Source organism: Cyprinodon variegatus, unplaced genomic scaffold, assembly GCF_000732505.1.
Source record: "Cyprinodon variegatus isolate N-32 unplaced genomic scaffold, C_variegatus-1.0 Scaffold1160, whole genome shotgun sequence".
In the NCBI taxonomy this organism is placed as follows: domain Eukaryota; kingdom Metazoa; phylum Chordata; class Actinopteri; order Cyprinodontiformes; family Cyprinodontidae; genus Cyprinodon; species Cyprinodon variegatus.
In genome coordinates this window covers 186,008-207,508 of record NW_015151613.1, presented here as the reverse complement: position 1 = coordinate 207,508, position 21,501 = coordinate 186,008, and the positions used below count along the sequence as shown (strand labels likewise).

At 37.5% G+C, this 21,501-nt stretch overlaps 1 protein-coding gene across 6 annotated transcripts in view; it reads right to left on the bottom strand.

The window, feature by feature from the left end:
* Positions 1-21,501, bottom strand: part of LOC107101836 (thyroid hormone receptor alpha) — a 38,488-nt gene that overhangs the window by 6,915 nt on the left and 10,072 nt on the right. For 2 of the 6 annotated variants that reach the window (XM_015400902.1, XM_015400904.1), the window contains 4 exons: positions 7,774-7,835; positions 4,134-4,255; positions 1,189-1,336; positions 748-953 (listed from right to left, as the gene is read on the bottom strand). In XM_015400902.1, the coding sequence (XP_015256388.1) occupies positions 748-953; positions 1,189-1,336; positions 4,134-4,255; positions 7,774-7,835 (538 nt within the window). Of the gene's footprint in view, positions 1-747; positions 954-1,188; positions 1,337-4,133; positions 4,256-7,773; positions 7,836-12,704; positions 12,960-21,501 lie in introns of those variants that run through there. The other 4 variants (XM_015400903.1, XM_015400906.1, XM_015400905.1 and 1 more) reach the window with 3 other exon arrangements.

Below are 21,501 nucleotides of genomic sequence, written 5' to 3'. Positions count from 1 at the left end.
TTGTAGCCGGCAGTATTCCCTCCCGACTCCTTGGGCCCTCTTACGTAGCTGCCCATCTCCTTACTGGCACATGTAAACATGGCCGCATATCACCAGTTCTAGCCTTGTTGCACTGGATTCTGGTTGTTTTTTGAATAGATTTCTAAATTTTATTGTGTGTTTTAAAAACTCTTAATGGTCTAGCCCCCCAGTATTTGACTGAGCTTCTCCAAATCCATGCCCCGGCCAGAACACTGAGCTCCTCTAATCAGTTGCTACTGGTCATGCCTAAAACCAAACTTAAAACCAAAGGTGATCGTGCTTTTATGGTAGCAGCACCAAGACTCTGAAATAACTTGCCTTGGCATATTCGAGAGGCAGCTCCTCTGAGGTTTTTAAATTCTCTCTAAAAGCACACTTCTTCTCCCTGGCTTTTAATCAAGTCTAAGTGGGCATTTGGCAAAATTTTATTTTAAATTTTATTTTATTTTAAAATAATTTTATTTAAATTGAAATGTTTCCTATTATTTTTCTTTTTGCATTGTGTTTATGTATTTTAGCTTTCAGTTTTTATCTTATGCTCTGCAACTGTGATTTCTGTACAGCACTTTGGTCAACACCGGTTGTTTTAAATGTGCTTTATAAATAACGTTTGAGTTGAGTTAAACAATTATTACCTTTAAAACAAGATATTTCTCTTTGAGTTATTTTTTGTTCTGCCCTGAAACTCCAGAAACCTTTTCTAGGTCTGTAAAAGTGTATATTTACCAGAAACTTGCGTTTCTGTTTCCAGCTGGAGCCCTGGGCGTTGGTGTGCCGGTGGGCCTCTGTCACCATCCTGATTAGATCCCACTCCGCACTATCTGGCTCCGGCCTCATCTGCAGGGTCCGCACCATCTCTTCCCTCTTCCTTCGCTCTCGGTTTTCTTCGATGAGGCGCCGCTTGGCTACACGCTTGCTGTCATCGAGCACCACTAGTGGGTAGATGGGAGGGGGGTGATTATATAAGATCATATAAAGATGCAGCCCTGACTTCAAATACTTCTAACACTTATTCCTAAAATCCTCCAGTTTGGGTTCTTTAAAATTTATCTAGAAGGAATTTGACTGGAAGTGTAATTCTATCTACCCAAAAACAAAGATCTCTAATAACACTGACATGTTTAACCTAAAACCCTTGCCTCTAACTACCAGTCGGGGATGACTCACAGTCCATGGCCATGCCCACAGAGATGCACTTCTTGAATCTGCAGAGCTGGCACTGGTTGCGGGTGATCTTATCAATAATGCAGCAGCCTTCATATTTACAGGCATAGGAAGGATGGAGATTTTTCTGGATGGTCCTGCGGAAGAAACCCTTGAAGGAAAGATAAAGAGGAAAGATGGTCAACAACCTATTTTATATTAAGGGCTGTAATCTGTGCTCAGAGATTTTCCAATATGTCATCCCATATTTCATCTTTCTCTTAAAATATGAATTTCTTTGACAAAGGGGAAATAAAAATATCTTTTTATAATTTATCTCAAAACTCTCACCACAGCACTAAAAAAATCCTCCACCTCTTTTTATGTGGTAGCCTATATGGTCTTAGGAATCAGAAATGTTAGAAAAATGAAAATGTCATCATTTTATTTGTGTTAACTTACAGGCATTTGGTCTGCTAAGAATTTTCTGTTGTTTTAACTTCAAACAAGGAGAACAAATGGTTCTTCCAGAAAAACAGAAGTCATGCACTATCCAGCCGTGTTTGGTTGCAGCTGACTGATCATAACCCGTAATAACACTGAACAAGGAACTGCTTTATCATGTGTAAACCTCTAACCCCTCCTGACAACTTCTGACCCCTCCTGTTACTCCTTTGAAGTCTGAGAATAAAGGCAGGGGACAGAGAGGTCCCAGCAGAGTTGACCACAGACATTTCAGGAAGTGAAAATTCTCCGTCTCTCTTCATTCCTCTTCTACAGAAAAGTAGCTTAGTTTGTGTTGGTTATTTCTAGGACAATAAGGGGTTATTGTCATTTAAACCTAACAAGAAAGTTGACAGTGACAGACATGATCCATAATTAGCAAATAGATGCTAAAAAATGCTAAGGTGGAACTGTCATAGGTTGCTGCTGGTGCTAAACTAGGACATGATTAGTGGTGGAGTTAAATAGCATGTGTGGAGCCTATTGAACTCTACGTGTCTAACTTGGGTTTAAGCCCCATACATCAGTAATTTAAGCTTAGACACACCTTATTGTCATTTCATATACACAGACTGTATACAAAACGAAATTGCGATGCGTGCAGCTTTCAATAGTGAAATGTAAATTACCATTTATGAAGTGCAGCAGTGATCAAGAATTGTAGGAGAAAAGGAAAACCAATTTAAAGTCATGGTGCAAAAGGCATTGATGTTGAAACGTTCAGTGCAGTGCAAAAATATAGTGCTAAATGCAGTAGAACATTGAGTTATGTTCTTTTTAAAGGGATTATGAAAATATCTGCCACATTGGTTGTGCAAATATGATGTTTTCATATGTGATGCACAGACTTAATTAGAGTTTCAACAGTCCAATGGCAGCGGGGAAGAGGTTGTTGTAGAAACTGCTGCATCTGTGACATCAAATCCCATAATGCTTTGCAAGGAGAGCTCTCCACACAAAGCATTCTGGGCTTTATCTGCCTCTTCTGAGGCCTTTCTTTTCTTCTCATACACTTCGTAGACACTCTTTCTCTTGGCCATTTTTAAAGAACCGTGGTGAGAAAGGTGAGCTTTAATGACTGTCTGAAACCGTAGTTCACCACAAATATATGCCTGAACGTGTGCATGCAGTGTTGCCAACTCCTCTGTGAGAAAAGTAGCTATTGGCTGTGCTGTAAGTCGCTAGCAGTCGCTGAATGACGTCATTGCCTAATTTGCATAATATATATATATATATATTTTTTTTTCAACTTTTTTTTTTACTTTTTCTCTTGCCCTTGTGGTCCACTAAGGAGCTTAAAAATCATAGTAAAACGTCAACATTTTGAACCATACATTTTTTTTTACATTACATTAACATTAACAATCTAAATGGAACAAATAAAGGCTACAAAGAATCAATGACAATGTGAGCAAATAATGGTGAATATTTATTTTTTTTTTTTTTCAAACTAATAAGATTTCCCTCCACACACAGGCTGTGCCTGCCTGCTCACAGAAAGAGTGGGTCCTCGTCATGTTGGTCAAGGCTCTCTATGGAAGGTTCAGCAACTGTGGGAGCTGACTCCAGAGTGATCATCCTGTGCCGTGAATCCCTGCACATGCGCGCGGTTCATTTGTAGTCTGGAACCTGAGGGTAAACATGCTGTGGCTCTGACTGCAGCGCTGAGAGGGACTCCTGCGGAAGCGGGAGAACGGGGTTGGGACGGGGGAGGTGCCCCACAGCAGACACCAGAAAAGTCGCTAAATTTGTCACTAGTCGCTTTTTTGAAAAAGAGTCGCTGGAGATGTCTGAAAAGTCGCTAAATATAGCGACAAGGTCGCTGAGTTGGCAACACTGTGTGCATGCGCAGAAAAAGATAGCTAACCGAAAGAGCACGTAGGACGGCCTTGCCTTACGTAAACATATCACCAGAATGATTGACAGTTGGGAGGACCACTATTTTAGATGATCCACCCTGGAATAAATATAATCCCCTATACCTTTGAATGTAACATTTTTAAAACAGAATAACCAGCCATTTAATGATAGTTTCTCTTTTTTATCTTGAAATGGAAAAACCAAAGAAACAACCATACACAGATTTGAATACATGTTAAATTGCTATTATTATAAAATAACTAAATCATAACTCACTTCCTTCCTTTTCATAATGATTAATTACTTTTATATTCTTTATAAAATAAAATGTTAGTAAAATACATGAAGTTCATCGCTGTTATACAACAAAATATAAAAAAAATATAAAATATAGAGAATTTATTATTTTTAAGGTTCACACCTGAACTTTCAGATCATGTTAACAAGGAAGAACTGTTAAATTCACTTCCATTCAGTTTATTTATATAGTGTAAATTCACAACACACGTCATCTCAACACACTTTATAGAGAATATCCAACCAAATCATACAGCCACATTGGTTCAAAGTTTTCTATCTAAGGAAAACCAGCTGTTCAACTGTACCTTGCAGCCTTCGCAGGTTATACAGCGGTAGTGGTATCCAGTGGCCTTGTCCCCGCACACCACGCATGGCTCGTCCTTCTCCAGGTAGCTGGGGATGTACCCTGGAACAGAGACACTAAGAGCTATAGGAGCGGAGGAGGTTATAGAGTGAGATGGGATGGGACGAGAGTTGAGGCGACAAAAGAAGTTCCAACAAGGGAAGAACCAACAGTGGTGAAGATTTGTGAGGTAAGCAGATAATGGTGAAATTGAGGATGAGGAGGGGAGAAGGAAAGGGAAAAGGAAAGGGGCTGAGCGTTATCACAGGGGCCTCTGTGAAGCACCTGTACACATGGCCCCAGCAGACTAATGTAGGATATATAAGAAAGGCTTTTTTTTCTGCAGAGGGCCGTCGTCATGCAAGTTTAGGAAGTTTAGACTTCAAGGAATTGAAGTGAAATAAATCTTTTTATCCCAACTTTTATTTGCATTTCCTCTCCTTTGATTCCCCCAGGCTTATATTTATATGAACTAAATTGTTAAGTTTCTTTAGATTTCAAGCCTCTGAAGATATTGTCCATGGAGGACTCAAATGTCAATTTGCATAGAGTGAGACACTGAAATCCAAATATGCCACCACCAAGCCCAGTGAAGACACAAGACTGGACAACCTTAAATGACCGAGGAGTGTAAACAGTCAGCACAAGGAAATTATTCTTCCAAAACTGCATTGCTGGATCTAGAATGCAGCTTTGATTAGAGAGCGACTTTTTTAAAGCACAATATCAATTATTTTGAAATCAGTCAAACTAATCCCTGACATGTTTATGATTCTATTTTTTTCCTCTTCCTCTGTTTCAAGATAGAAATGATACAATGATAACGAATGTTCCAGTCTTAATTTAAACAAACAAAACAAAGCATTTATTCATAAATCAAACCAAACAATAACAATGGAAAATTATTATAAAAATGGAGAAAGCTGCAATGCTTTACTTGATCTAAACGTGAAGGCTGCTGAATACATTCATGAATCAGCTAATGCATGCATCTATCAGTCATACCGATCCAAGAAAAAGACTCTAATATCATCCAGAAATATCAGCTTTATCCGCCTGTCTGTAGTTTTGATAATAAATCTCTAAGTAAGGAAGAAATTATTCCAAGAAAAAAAATTCCACTAAATTAAAATGATCTGTTAGATGTGTTGTTATGTGAAGCTGATATAAATAACCTAAAAACATGAGGCTTTGTTACAACTTATCAGTCAATCAGTCTATCAGTCTAACAGAACTGACAGCGTTGTGAGGCAAGGGCTCAAACATGTACGGCTGTAAGTCTTCTACACCAAACCAAGTTTCTGCCGCCCTGGCGTCCTCTTCCACAACATCTTCGTCCCCGCTTTCCTCCTCTAAATAAAAAATGTATGACGGAGGAGACTCATCCACGACAAAAAACTGTCCTCCTCTTGCATGTTTCCTCTGTCCATTGCGTTCCTTGACAGTGTCGTTTCTAAGTCACCAATTTAGTGCTATATGGTCCCAATTTAATTTCGCACTGGGAACCTACAGTACTAGCACTAAGTTGTGAACTGGTTAGCAAGATGCTTCAGAGACACTGGCCACAACCAAACGTGCTTGCGAACCTTTCGCCACATCAATCCCGCCCCCTTGATAATCAACTAATCACATTCACTTTATTCACTCGGGAGAATTCTGAGCTCCAACCTTTGGAAGCCGCTTCCCTATGACTTTAAAAAGAAAAAGTTGGATCATTTGCAAACTATTTTAAAACTTCGGGCCGTACGTTTTTAAATTAAAAAACAAAGTTCGGTCATATTCAGAATACAAACTTCTGAAAGCACTTTAAGTATGAGATTATTACATACTTTTCAATAAATGCTAAGTGTTTTTAATTAAGAGTAATTTCATTTGAATGTGCTTTACTGGAGACATCCATGTTTGTCAAAGAACACTACTGCCACCTACCAGTTTGTGATGTCACGGTGCGGTACCGGCTGTTAAACAAGGCCCAGTGCTGTATCTGGTGTTTGTCACAATGGGCTATTATCCATCATGGTGACAACTAGTGCACTGTGCAAAGCATAGCAGAGAGTAACGGATTAAAGACCTGTTTTTTCTCTGGCCAAAAGTTCGATGGCAGATCCTCCCTCTTCAAGGTGATCTAATGACCCATCCGCGGAGGATCATGAATCGGAAAAGTCAAATAACAAATTTTTTTCTCACTTTAACCCGATGTATTACAACATCATCAACATTATTAACTGCAGCTCTTGTGATATTCAATGGTAAAGTCCTCTTGAAATCTAGAATTGTTGATTTCAGATGTGTCTAGTGGTTCCAATCGATTTTGCTTGTAAAACGGCGAGAATGGCACTCGGTTTAACGCACCGTGACAACACTGCCGGACGATGTCAGGAGTGAGGTGTTACTATGTTTCGGTAAAAATGTCTGTTCCTGGACTCAGTAAAATTTGGTTTTTATTTTTTAACGATTAAAGCTAAATGTATTAAATCGCTGCCAACTATTAGTTTTGGGTATACTGTATACAATGACTCACTGGTCATTCCTTGCTGACCAGACTTTTCCTTTAAACCAAGGATTTCATGTATGAATCTACTTTAAATCTATTCAAAGTCCATTAGTAGAATCTCAGGTTTAGTTCAGTTTTCCACCCAAGGAAACATTTTGTAACAAATTTGGGTTTTCAATAGAAAATTCAACTATTGCTTTCATAAATTCATATTCACTAAAGTCTATTAACATCAAATCCAGAATGAAAGCATTCTCGTAGCTTATAGTTAGCAGTCTATTAATAAATAGGGAGCTGAGCACCCAATGAGAGACGCCATGTTGTGTCGCCATTTTTGATCAAGGGCAGCGGACCAAGGTTACAGCCATCTTCAGTATCTGTCAATGTTTAAGAACTACATAGGAAATAGTTTCTAATTCTCCTTTATAAAATGGACAAGGAGGATTTTGTTCTGCTTACAAAAAAGTAATTAGGCAACTTTTATTTAAGGAATAATTTTGCTTTGGTTATTCTTCTTCTGTTATAGTGATATTTTGCACTGGGAACTGTGCTTGTATTTGCGTAATAAATCTAGACTAATGTACTTTTATTTATTTATTTTTCACTGGGTTTTTTCACTCTTTCCACCTCTGACCAGCACCAAGTGCTGTAGAGGAGGGACCTGGTGCTGTGACTGTCAATCATTTGTGGGGGAATTGGATTTCAGTGGAGTCCAGCTGATCAATAGAGTCTCTCTGTTCTGAACCATTTGGTGGAACAATAATGTTAGACCTTGGTCAACTTACATAAATGTTCTACACTTCAACTCTAAGCCAACAATCCTGTAATGAGTTCTGCTCAGCTCATCCCACCCTAGTGGGTGACTGCTGGCAAAACCTCTGTGGGGAAATAAGCAGAAAATGATGAGGAGAGGATTAAAATTTTAATGCAAAAGAGGAAACCAGTCAGAGGAGCCAGCTGTTGTCCGGCATCATACTGATCACCGTCTAAACTTCCATGCATGTCTTCAGCCTGAGCATCTCTGCAGGAGCTTGTTCCGAATGCAGCTCATCTTGCTGTTTGGGGTGACAACATTTAAAGGATGAGCGAAGACATTAAAAATCCTTACCAGACATGCTTTTCACAGAGCACTGGCTGTTTTTCCTCTTTCTCTTCGGCACATCAGGCCACCTGATGGAAAAACAACAAACGAATAATGATGAGTTATAAAAATAATTGAGAACAACTATTTGCACGGTTATATAGCCTCTAATATAAAAAGCATTACAGAGCTTAAGTGAACAAATGTGAGATTCAGGGCTAAACCACACAAAGATTAATACTTTAGGAAACACATTGAAAAAAATGTGGGTCCACAGAACTGGGCACAGTACCACTGTAGTACATATAGCAGGCCCGTTGGTGGTGCTATGATACTGCCACAGAATCAAACCTAAAACCCTTGCTGAACACATGAGCAGACAGATCTTGTGAGGTTAGACACATCACCATGGTGACACAGAGACAGGTAGAGCTACAACATCATCCTTTTAAAAAGCTGTGCCTCGCCTGAAAACGCCGAAAAATAAAAGAGTGATTTTGAAAATTTTTCCGCTCTTGAACCGGCTTTTGAAAACAATCTTTTATGTGGACCTGTTTAGATTTACGGGATAAAACCAAAGTCTTAAACTAAAATCCTCCTGCAAAGCCATCTTCATTTCTTTCTCAGTTTAAACATGGAACTAATAGCAACCAGGAATTTCCATCTGGAAGACAAAAAAAGGGCAACAGATAATAGCATTCTTTTGACTTCTAGTTGCTTTCATTAAAGACATTTTAAATATAAACACAAAGAAAAGAAAAATAGATATATATGTTTAACCTGTATATGCAAGGATTTTGCAAAAGAGGAAGAGGAGGTGGAATTAGTGCGACCAGGTCAGTAAAACCACACAGAGTCTAAAAGATTCACCTGGAATCAGTATGAACTGGCACCTATAACTAAATAATTATGCTCTGTTTAGATAACTCAGCACAGTAAATGTTTTATTCCCAAATCTTGCTAAACATTAAAAGGCTCATATTTAGGGCAGCGGTAATAAATAATTTTGCAGCCGCCAAAGATATAGAGGAATCAGCTTTTATAACGGCTGTTGTGTACATATGGGACACACGAATGTTAGAGTGCGTTCCATGTGGCTGCAATAAAAACCATTCCTGCCGCTCATGCTTTTGTACACATGCATATGCCAGCTCATCCTTAAACATTCTGTTTCCAGAAAAAGAAATCCAGATGATGAGCTCATCATGGGAAAGAAAAATGTTCTGGTGGTGTGATGGTCGAAGTCCAGCATATAACAACACCATCTGGGAATTTTCTTTCTAAGAATCCAGCATATCAGGAGATTGTAACGCCTAGCTATCAGATTATTAATCATATCAGCTCCCTGTTTCAGATTGTTTACACATGAGATATTAAAACACTGATGTTTCTCATTGAAGTGGAATTTGTCGGATAAAGCCAACTAGGAATGGGCCTATCGTATCGGCCTGATATGATTTTGATTTATTGTCTAAGTGATAAATTTGATTTGATAATATTAAAAAGTCCACAAAAAGAATGAAGTGTAAGAATGTTTACTGTTAGTTATTATTCTTTTCCCCCCTGTGGGATTGACAAATTCAATCAATATGATTAAATGTTGCGTCTGTGGGAAATTAAGAGTAGTAGCCATTCAAAATGTCCCCACTTTTAATTACAATTCCTTTTTAAACATCAATATTTGTACTAAAGCATTCTTACTTTCATGATTTGTGGAGATTAAGATCTAAATAGAAGCATCATATCCTTGTCAGACCCTGTAATTCAGTGAAAGGGAGGAGATTTTAAAAATATGCAAGAGGGGGTCACTGCAGTGGCTGGAAGTGGGCTGCCATTCGGCTGCCGTTTGACTGGGAAGGGCCATTTTGAATGGCTGCAACTGTATAAAGAAACTGAGTCGAGTTGAATAAAGTGATATAAATCAAACTTTTTATATGTTACTGGGGTCCTGAAGAGGCCTGCTTTAAATTTGTAAATATTATTTAAAAGCAGTTTTTGTGATTGTATGCATTGTTATGCAGTACTGCCATTAAGATAGCACAGAAATACTGTAAAGAATCATCTTCACTTTCATGGTTATCTCTATGGTACCAAATAATATTGTGATATTCTTTAATATTTTGATAAGAGACCATCATCCAGCCCTAGCTCTAAGGATCTTAACATATGTACAAAGGGAGTAGCATGACCTTCATACCAGGTGCAAATTATTAGCATTTGAAAAATAAGCAGAAAATTGGGAACAATCACTAAAAGCTGGGTCAAGTACGTGAGTCTTTAAGGCACACATGTAATTGATCATCTTATGGGAGAAGAAGATGCATATGGTAATATTTTTATCATTCGCAAAGTGGTTCATCAAACCTCACTGCATTATGAATTATCAATTTTTTCATAATTGTCAGGTTTTTGTTTAATGACTCATATGTGATCTTTTAATCTAACCTTAACTTTCTATGTTTTTAAAGGAGTTATAGCTGTCATTTTACTTAATTGATATTTTTGAACTCTGCATTAAATAGTGCAAATTTGAAGCCCTTTCATACTGTTTTATTCCTTGCGATGTTACACATGAGAACTTGACTTGTGAGTTTGCATGTTCGTGTAGATACAATGTTGGCAGTTCGCCATTTTTACAACCGTTTCCTACTTGAAATCTTAAATTCTAACAACTTCTTGTCCAGAAATCAATGGTTTGATCAGTGAGCAGCATAGAGTCCTGTGACTAACAGAAAACATTAAATTAAAGAATTTGATATGAATTATATGGATCTATATAAATATAATTTCAGTTCACACAATACTTTTTGAATTGTAAGTATTTTGGCTGGTTTTTTTTTTTTTTTTTGGTAATACATAAACACATAAGAATGGAGGTGATGGCAAGAGGATATCTGAGTCTGCTGTAATCTTAACCTGGGCCATTTTTAAAATCACACATTTCATTTAATCTCGGGGTATTTTGAGGTCAGTCCACTTTATGCTTTCACTGTTTTTTGGGGATTATTAAGAACTGGGTAAATCATATCAATGGACAAACCATTTGCAAAGATAGTCAGCACATGCAGATTTTCCAGGATAAAGATAATTCCTCCCTTAATCTCTTTACTGCATCCTGTCTGGCTCTATGATTCTATGTTTCCTACTTTCTTCAGCCTCCAACAGGAGGGCTTCATTTGCGTAATTTTCAGTCAAACCACACATATGGTAGCTCCCTGCTGGCCATGCATCTTACATTCCCATTTCGCCATCATAAAACCATTGCCTCTAAAGCTGTAGTCCCCAAATCCCCCCATTTCGTTCTGGAGTTTTCCTTCCATGCAGCTGACCTTCAGCCCCATCCCTGTCCTAACATCCAGCAGCTCTCTCCCATTTCTTCTCATTCTCTTGATTGCTGTCAAAGCTGACCCATTGTCAAACCATTTAGTGATCTCATGTTTTGTTTATAATTTGTTGTTTTTTTTCCGCTAGAGCCGCAGTATAAGATTTTATTACAGGGCACACAAACAGTTAGCACTGAGGTATAAAATGTTTAATTCAAGTTTCTAATGTCAGTAAGTGAATTACAGAGGAAAAAATCTTGGATTAAATCTTGCCGTCATTCCACATTTATGGAGTGAATTTTGCTCCATAATAAAAAATAAAAAAAAAGATTATCAACAAATAGAAATCCCTTTGAATCCTTTGATAAACGTCCTAATCAGAAGGTTCAACTTTCAAATGTTCTAATTTTATTTTTAAAAATTCTAAAGATCTTGTATTTTGTAATATATTTTTTTCTATTTCTATTTTTTCATTGAGTTTATGAATTGCATCTTTTTAGAATTGTTTTACCAATGAAAATGTTGTTAAAGACCATGAAGACCAATTGCGATGCATCTTTATTCCTTACTCCAGGGGAAAGCTCGCGCCCAGAAGTATGGAAAATGTGATTTGGAAAACAGTGTTTAAAAAGAAAGCAGTTTGTAAAAAATAATCTATAGAGGAATTTGAAAAATAAAAAATAAATCTTTTGAAAAAAAAAAATACTGGGAACAATTAAGTTAAAATAAGAGGAATAATAAGATAAAACTAACGTATGAAGTTTTTCAAAGTTTCATTTATGGATAGTTTTTTTTTTTTCGTTTCTTTTTTTTTCTTTTCCAATTTCAATATGAAAAGTGTGTTCTCCGCTTTTAACATCAAAGATTCACTCCATACAAATTATGGAGGAAATTAAGAGATCTGGAATGACAGCAGCTGATGGGTAAACAGTTTTTCTAGGAGAGTTTGCAGTGCGCTCTGGAAGCTGAGGTCCCAGCAAGGATACGAAAGGAAGCAGATTTCATTGAACGGCTCTTTCACATAACTAAAAAAAACATTTCTAACACTATAAAGTTCTGCAACCACTTTATTAGCAACATGTTTGCTCTTACTGACTATTAGGAAGAATTATAATAATCAGGTATTTCTAGAAATCACTTTCATTTGGTACTTTATGAATATCTCAGGTAGAATTAAACCATATATGTTTTTTTTATAATGAGAGCATAGTAATAAAATTAACTTTTAAAGTACAATATAATAAAAAGGGGATATGAAAACGTATAAAAACACTCATAAATGTAGAGTAGAAGATGAAAGGTAAACCCTCAGTGGTTCAGAAGGAGCAAACATACATTACATCATCACATCCCTGTACCTCCTACAGATCCAAACAAGACGGAAAGTAAAGCCCCAGCTCATTATGAAGTCTCTCCATCCTGACGCTAAAGAACTGTTTGTTCTCTGTATCTACGAAATATTGACGTCATGTTCATTAGAGGCTTCATGTGAGAAATTCCTTTACCAACTAACTAGATTTGATCATTCTCAAATTGAATTTGATGACCACTTCCATGAGAACAGAAACTAACATTGAACATTCTTTGAAACTGCATGAAGGTACAGAAGAACACTGATAAGTTTTCATTGCAAACCTGTTAATGCAGTATGGTTGCAGGATATGCATGTTGTTCGCTGTGCAGTAAAATCAGAGGCAAAGAATCAAATCTCAGCTTTCAGCTCTTGCGGCGTCCTTCAGAATCGGTGTGAGATTCCCATCCAGTCTTTCGCAGTAAAACAAGCTGTTCACTTAAAATCCCCAGCTGACTAGGGTTAAATTGATCCTAGAGAAGTTCTGTAGAGTTGACCTTAAGTCGCCGCGATGGGCTGAAACATCTGTGGTGACGGTGGCGTCCTTTCTCAGACTAACTGCTGAACTGATCCAGCGCTCTGTTTATTTCCCTCCCTCCTTTTCAGGCTGCTCTGGTCCAGCCTCTCTCTGTGATCCAGTCAGCCCTCCCCTCTCTGTCTGCAGTGCTTTGCTCTGTGTCATCATAACAATGTCGTACACAGCGTACCTAATCCAAACAGTCTCATGCTGTCTTATTTTGCTTCAGCGTTGACTTTTTATTAACACAAGAAATAGAGCATAATTAAAAGCTAAAGCGCCTTTACTGTGATGAAGCTAAATAAAATCCATAGCAACATATTTCCTAAAAATGCAACCTTATTAATAAATTCAAGGAGTGAGTTTAGCTCCATTGTTGTTGCAAACAAAGAACATTTCTAAATGGAAATTTGAAAAAAAAAAAAAAAAAAAAAAACAATTGTAAAATGAAATTTAAAAGAAAAAGGCAATTCAGGAAAGAAACTTCATAAACATTTTAATTATAATACGAAAAGGGTTTGAAAGTAACTATGCCGCTCTCACAGATTTTGTTTTTCAAATTATGATTTCAAATATTTTTTTAACTCTTTCTTTTTTTTGCAAATTATTTTTAATTGATGTTTTTCAAATTGAGATAGAATCATTTCAATTATTTTCCATTTGTGTTCTCCTGATCACATTCTCGTCACTTTTAGGGGTGGAATGCACTTTTATTGGTATGCATAGAGATTTGCAAACAACATTGTATTGGTCAATGGAGCTTTAGAACTGGGTTTCAAGTGAAGAGAACTTTATCTGTGCAACACAATTTAGAAAAAATGAAACTGACTCAAAGTGAAAAGAAACAAAAATAGAAAGAAATAGAAATAGAACATTAATAAATAAATAAATATAAAATAGATAACATTAGAAAATACACCAAAAGTTTCTCTCAAAAAACCTTTTTTTGATTAAGAAGTTTTTCAAAGTTTAATTTCTGATTTGCATTTCTTTTAAATGTCCATTTACAAAACATACTCTTTGTCATAACATTTATATATCATGTATATATATGTTTTTTCTATATATAAATCCATCTGATTTGTAAAAGTTGGGACCAGCAAAACAAAAGCTATGTTTTCATCTCTGCTTGTTAAGTAAGATCCAGAGCTTGTTCATGTTCAAATACAGTAAAATATATACAGTAAGTTCATGGTTGTATTTAGACCAAATGTGAATACGTCTATGAGCTATAAAAATAATAAGGCACTAAAAATATCCATTGATGTAAATAAAAAGAAAAGGAGTGGAACAAACCGCTGTTGTTGTTGTTTAGGCTAAATCTGGATGGGAACTATTTTGGTGGATAACCTTGAGCTAAATAAAGACACAGATGACCTGAACTAGCCACAGGAAAACATTTCCATAGATCTCCAGCCTCATCTTTGGCATTCCCTCTCTTATCAACAGCTTAGACGTCTGTCACCTTGTTCATTCAGTTCTCTCACTCTTCCTTTCCTAGTATTTAGCTCTCCTTTCATCGTCTCCCCCAGGAAAAAGAGAAACTAAAAACAGAATTTTGCCCCCCCCCCCCTCAAAAAAGTAACTTAAGCTTTAATGTGAACTCTGTTACATAACAGCCTGTTGATGCAGTCTCTGCAGCGCGGCTGACTGAAGTCCTACGAGGACACAGAGATAGAGCTGCATGCCCTAATAATTAAATTAGACCGCTCTTTCATCTTTCTTGGCTGCAAGTGTGAAAAGTTATTTTGATGTGCCGAACTGCAGCTTGATTCATATTTGTACAGCTCAGTGATCAGTAGTAGGGGTTATCTGAGGCATAGTGACAACCAAACAAGGTTAAACACATAGAGATGCTGTTTTGAGGCACCTTTACAACAAGGATGAACATTTTTTATGACGTTCAGCTCTTGCATGAAATGTTTTCCAGAAAATGCTTATAATTCTCTTCTTTTGGAAATCATAAAAACCTTCTCTCTTAAAGTAGTCTGCTGTAAGTCTGTAAGTTCAAATTGTGTAAACAATGTAGCGATGACATTGTTTACATAATTTTCTAATAAAAAAAACAACTCAGAAATAAAATCAGGCAATGAGCTTTACCCGCATTTGAGGGGAAACAAGGACACCAGAGCAGAAAGAGTAAGTACTCATCGAGCTGAATGGCAGAAAGAGAAATCCTTGATGTGCAGTACAATGAAAAAGCATTTTTTTTTTTTTTATTGAGGATCAGGTGTCATTTAATTTGTAAAAAAAAAAAAATGATTCTTGGACGGTGTCCTTGTAGTCTGTTCTCATGTTTTAATTCACTGTCATCTGCTGTTGTGCCCTCCTTCCGCCTCTTGGTTCTGCTGAAGCCCCCTTTCCTTTTACTGACAATGTCACCCTTTTGTCTAGCCTCGACCAAGCAAGGACCGTTTTAGCAACACCTCAAGGTAAATTCCAGAGCAAGAGTGACAAATTGGACACAAAGCTACCCCAAATAACTGAAAACCACCACTGAAACGGCTGTTTAAGACAAACCACGCTAGATTATTGGCAGCTTTAATGTTGTATACCCAAAAATTAGTTATCATGCCTGGCTGCTGAGAAGCACACTCAGTAGCTGGTCTTATGAGTCATGTTACGCACTAATCCCTGCTGTCACGTGTGTTCATGTTTAAAGTTAAAAAGCCTTTGTGGCTGTGACAAGCCTGTGAGTGTCATTGTTTCAGTAGCATAAATTAATGCATTGTGGGTAGGGGTGGGGGAAGGCTGCCGTAATAAATTGGGAATAGTTGGAAATATATTTTCTCTATTGCCAACACACAAACACATAAACCCACGTTGTTTGGTCATAATCAAATAGCTGTCTTCTTCAAAGACAGCTTTGGTTCTTACATGAGCTCTGCTTTTAAAATCAAATTACAAGCTGTACGAAAGCCCTGACTTCCCAAAAATAAGATTCAAAACTGCAATGGATTGAAATGAGCCTACATTAGCAGGTTTGTATGGAAACAAAATGAGGGTGAGGATTTCTGGAGTTTATTTACAATTTCTTTTTTTAATAATATTTAAAGGTCCAAGCTAGAACCTTTTTTTTAATCAAATTGATTAACTGTTCCAAAACAATACATCTACAGAAAGTCTAAAGTAGAGCAACAATGAAAATATTAGAATCTGAAGCAATAGGACTAGATGGCTGAGTTCATGTTAGATGGAGATCAGGCGTTGCCAATTTCTAACACTAAATAGCTAAACCCATTTTCATACACCAAGCCCCACAGCGCATATTTCCCCATTAAATACTCCTTCAACATGGCTTATCGTAGTCCGAGTAACTGATTCCCTGACTGAGTTAACCAATCCTACACCATTTCACCATTGTGATTAAATCTAACCAACCATGGAAGGCGGCACACAATATAAAGCAATCAGAAGAAATGTAATAATAAGCAATAATGTTGCAAAATTATTTGCAAATGTGTGAGGAGAGTTGGTGTCTGTATAAGAACCTACAAATGTGTCAAAAAAAAATCCACAAATCAGTATTCAGATCTACAAATGTGTGCTAAGATTTGCAAATGTTTACTAAGCTCTATAAATGTGTACCGTAGGTCATTTTGTAAACAGACAGAGACACTTAAGTCTGAAATATTTTTGCTTTAACCCCCAGAAACACTATTACTACTACTCTTTTTACACACATGATTTTTCCAACACTTCTGCCGTGTGAGATCTGCAATTGCCTAAAGGATTCGTATGTGTAATATCTGAATTTGCGAATTTGAGAGCAGGCTTACAGGCTTAAAAACATATTCATAAAAGCATCAATCCTTTATTTGTCCACTTCAATTCTAGTATGTTGTTTTAACGAATGAAATGCTGTATTTTTGTTATCACTGTTTGGTTCATATAGTAATTTGAAAAAATGTCAAGGTAGGATACTATACTTGATGGTATTGGTACTGAAAGTGAAGTGGGTGGTACTGTTGCCACCCACTGGTTTAGAGGAGAAATATTAATTGAAGCGAGTGAATTACATCCCTGTGAGAACAACAAATCACTGGGCAAGGAGGGGCAACAGGGGTGGCCAATAATTGGCTAGGGGCATGCATGGTCCCCCCGACCCTGATTTACTGTAGATCCACCCTTGGACCCACTTCTAAGCTCATTTATGTTTTAATTCTCTGGAACCATACATTTATTTAAACAGCACCATTCTATCAATATGTACTTATTATGAGCTTTATTAGCAAGAGCCACATGAATATCTCCTCCATCTTTGGTAATTTATTCGGAAATTTTAGATATAGGTTCATTGTGATCAGTATAGCTGGACCCAGAACTGGTTTGGATGCCTATTAGTTTGGGACTTTTTTTCCTGGAACCAATAGTTTTGTAAACTTTCTGTCCAAATTCTTAGTTCTTTTTAAATTTTTAGTTAATTAACATTAGTATTACTGTAGGAAGCCACAGTGCAGTGAGGGCAATAGGAATGGAGGTGAGGAAATTGGTCTAAGGGTTAAGGTTAGGGTTCATTTTTAAAGCAGGATCCAACAAAAGCCACAGTTTTAAGAGGTAAAATTACAGATAAAACAAAACTAGCTCCTCTTTGTAGATAAATATGTCAGACATGGTAATTACACATGTGAAAGAAGGTAGCCCTAGGATAGGGTAAATGTAACAGAATTAAATGAAGTTACACTAAAATGTTAATATTTGCTTAACATAAATGTAGCACCGTTAATGCCCGATTTATTGTTTATCTACTAAAAAAAGTTGATTTGGGGTTTTGGGATTTGGAAGGAGAAACATTGCTACAAAAAGTGGCTAACACCAGTTTTTGGGTGAAGATTTTACAATCAATGGAAAAACGTGTTCTTGAAATAAGAATTATTTTAAACCAAAAGTGATAATTGATGTTACTTTGGGTGTAGAGGCTGTTTATAATCAGCCGCTTATAATATTTTTTTTCCATTTGACTTCTATCCATATGTTCACTAGCAAACATTGCTTTTTGCCACTACATACCATTAGGTATGAGTAATGGTGGGAGAAAAAGATATTCTAATTGCTTGCTTGTGTAATTAAAGTAAATTGCATCCAATTTGAATATTTAAGATGTAATGGGTACAAGGCTAATGATGCTTTTAAAGCATCCACAGACTCTTCTCAGGGTTTTGTAATTATAGCTTTTGTCCGTCACATTTACTCCCAATGCTTTTATTGAAGTATTTCTCATATTTTATTTCCATTAAATAAAGTAGGGAAGTCACTTTTCTCTCGTCAAACCTCAGGCAAAGCAATTCCTATGACTCAACTCAAAAGAAAAGAGTCAACCTATGACTCTTTGCTTCAGAGTTCTTATGAATCAGCTCTTATCAAAGAGTCAACCGTCCTCAGCTGACAGCTGTGTCCTCCATATAATTACATTTTGAGTGCAGATCCAATGACAGGTCATTTTTACTGCATCCACCCAGGAATTGCCAAGTACCGACAATTCCCTTTTGGCTCATGAGAGAATGTTTAAACATAATCTGCCACCACCTGAGTAGTTTCACTCAGGTTAGGGTTAGAGTGAGAGAGCGCTCCTGGAAGGATCTCTCTATGTTATCGCCTCAGATCCTGTATGCCAGACAGCTTTAGCCTGATGGATCATGTTACAGCCGCTGTGGCAAGGACAAAACAAGCAGTGTATCAAGGAGCATAAAAAAGGTTTAAACAGCTGATTTGATGCAAACAGTCCACGGGATCTCAAATGACTGCTTACAGTCACACCTCGTTAATAATATAAATGGCTATAAATGTTTGTGAGAAGAAAACATGCCTGAAGCTCTAACAACAATGTGCCATTCAGCTTTTACAAGGCCAGGGTTTTACTTTTTAGTGACTGTGTGTTTGTGGGTGGGAGCAAATGTAAAGAGCAGTCATGTGGGGCTATTTTGGTCTATTGTTGCAATGTGAAGGGATAGTATAAAAATAAATGAAACGAATTAGAAAACAAAATTTTTGTCATTTTTGTCATCACAGCATAGTATAATTTTATTGTGATTTCATCTAACAAATTAATGCAAAGTTACACAAATATGTGAAGCTAAAATAAAATGCTTAATGATTTTCAAACTTGGAATATACAGACATGAAAGAAATTTGAAATGCATTTCTTTTAAATCCACCTGAGTCACTGCATTTTAGAAATAATCTTTCACTGTTATTACAGCTCATAGACTGGTCATTAGCAGTTTTTTTATATTTAGTAACATTTCTAATTTTTGTCTGAAGCTCGGTGAGATTCATCTTAATTTGAACTATTTAATTGTCTCCGTTGTTTTGGTTTTTGTCCTACTAAAATGTTCACCTTTACCCCATTGGGTTTGGGTTTTTGTAGCCTCTAGCAGGTTTTCTTTCAGGACTGGCCTTGATTTAGCACAAGACTCCCTGCCCCCAGCTTAAGAAATGTATCCCCCCAACATGATGTTGCCATAATTGTTTTTTACAATGAGAAACATAGTGTGACTGCGATGGACTGGCGACCGGTCCACGGTGTACCTCGCCTCTCTCCCGTAGACAGCTGGAGATAGGCACCAGCACCCCTCGTGACCCCATTTGGGATTAAGAGTGTCAGAAAACGGATGGATGGATGAAACATAGTGTGATGCATTTTTTTTTTAATTTTATATATAGCCGAGTGTGAAGCAGCCGGGATGAGGATCAGTGCCTCCAAATCTGAGACCATGGTCTTGAGCCGGAAAAGGGTAGCGTGCCTTCTCCAGGTTGGGGAGGATGTACTGCCCCTAGTGGAGAAGTTTAAGTATCTTGGGGTCTTGTTTACGAAATAGGGGAAGATGGAGCGGGAGATCGACAGGCGGATTGGTGCGGCGTCTGCTGTGAAGCGTGCCCTGTACCGATCTGTTATGGTGAAGAGAGAGCTGAGCCAAAAAGCAAAGCTCTCGATTTACCGGTCGATCTACGTTCCTACCCTCATCTATAGTCATGAGCTTTGGGTCATGACCGAAAGAATGAGATCCCGGATACAAGCGGCTGAAATTAGTTTTCTCCGTAGTGTGTCTGGGCTCTCCCTTAGAGATAGTGTGAGGAACTCAGTCATCCGGAGAGGACTCAGAGTAGAGCCGCTGCTACTCCACATCAAGAGAAGCCAGTGGAGGTGGCTCGGGCATCTGGTTAGGATGCCTCCTGGACGTCTCCCTGGTGAGGTGTTCCAGGCACGTCCCACCGGGAGTAGGCCCATGACACCCTGGAAGGACTATGTTTCTCGGCTGGCCTGGGAGCGCCTTGGGATTCCGCCGGAGGAGCTGGCCCAAGCGGGGAGAGGGACGTCTGGGCCTCCATACTGAAGCTGCTACCCCCGCGACCCGACCCCGGATAAGCTGAAGAAGATGGATGGATATATATAGTTATGTTCCCCTCCTGAACAAAACTAAATAAACTAGCAAAAATCCCAATGTGCTTCATCTGTTTTCTCTAAATGGGCCCTTAATGCACATCTTAAAATTTTTGTTTTTCTATTTTGAAGCATAACTAATGTCTTTGTTTCCTCAACACAAGTATCTTTTTCATGTTAATTTTAAAACTATATAGAATATTTGCCAAAATGATAAGGCATCAGAACTCAAACTCTGCTCCCTTTGAAATATCTCAGCTTTATGCTTCAGAACATACAAATTACTCTAAACCTTTTGAATTTCTGCAGTGTTTGCTGTTGATGCGGTAGATGATACACAAACCCAGGAAGAAGATGAGGTGTGACCAAGAGAAGACAAATGATTTTGTGTAACAGATGGAGAACAAACAGGCCTATTTGCCAGATTTATTACCAGAGTCATGCTGGCTCTAAAGTAGCCACCATTTTCTGAGAAAGGGAACTCTTTAAAAGACGCTTGTAATCACATAAACAGGACATGGCAAACATTCAGATGTATAGCCTCAGGTGCCTCACTGTTCTTGCATGCAGATTAAACTGCTGCAGGAACTCATTTATACCACACTCCATGAAAGTCTTTAATGGCAATAAAAACTTTAAAATGTAACTGCAGAAGGTACACTGTTAGAAATGAACTGGTTTTCACAATACTCAACGCTATTATTTCACAACAACTTTTTGTAAATACATTTCCCTGTAAAACCCCAATGATTACCTGTAAGAACTATAGTATCCTTAGACTTTGCAGCATTTAATTCTTATTTTACGGTAAAATTATGCAATCAAAGAAATCCTGTAATGTCACAACAATGTCTGTAACAACAAAAATATGTCCAGGAAAATCACATGACATAATAGACCTTGGCACCATAGACAAACATAAAAGAGTAGACCCCATATGGAGCACTTACACCTAGGGGTGCTGACTATGGCACGGGTGATTTGGTGGCGCCATCTTGGAGTGGTCGAAAGCTCCACAAAGTGTAATGTGTTAAACAGGCACAGAATTTTTTAATCAATAATAATTTTTAAGTTTTTTTTTTTTGCTGAAAAACAAAGAAATGTTTCAGTGCATTTAAATATTCTAACTGGTATGGAGAGTAATAGAATATTCTGATAGGATGTATGTATGTTGTAAAGCACA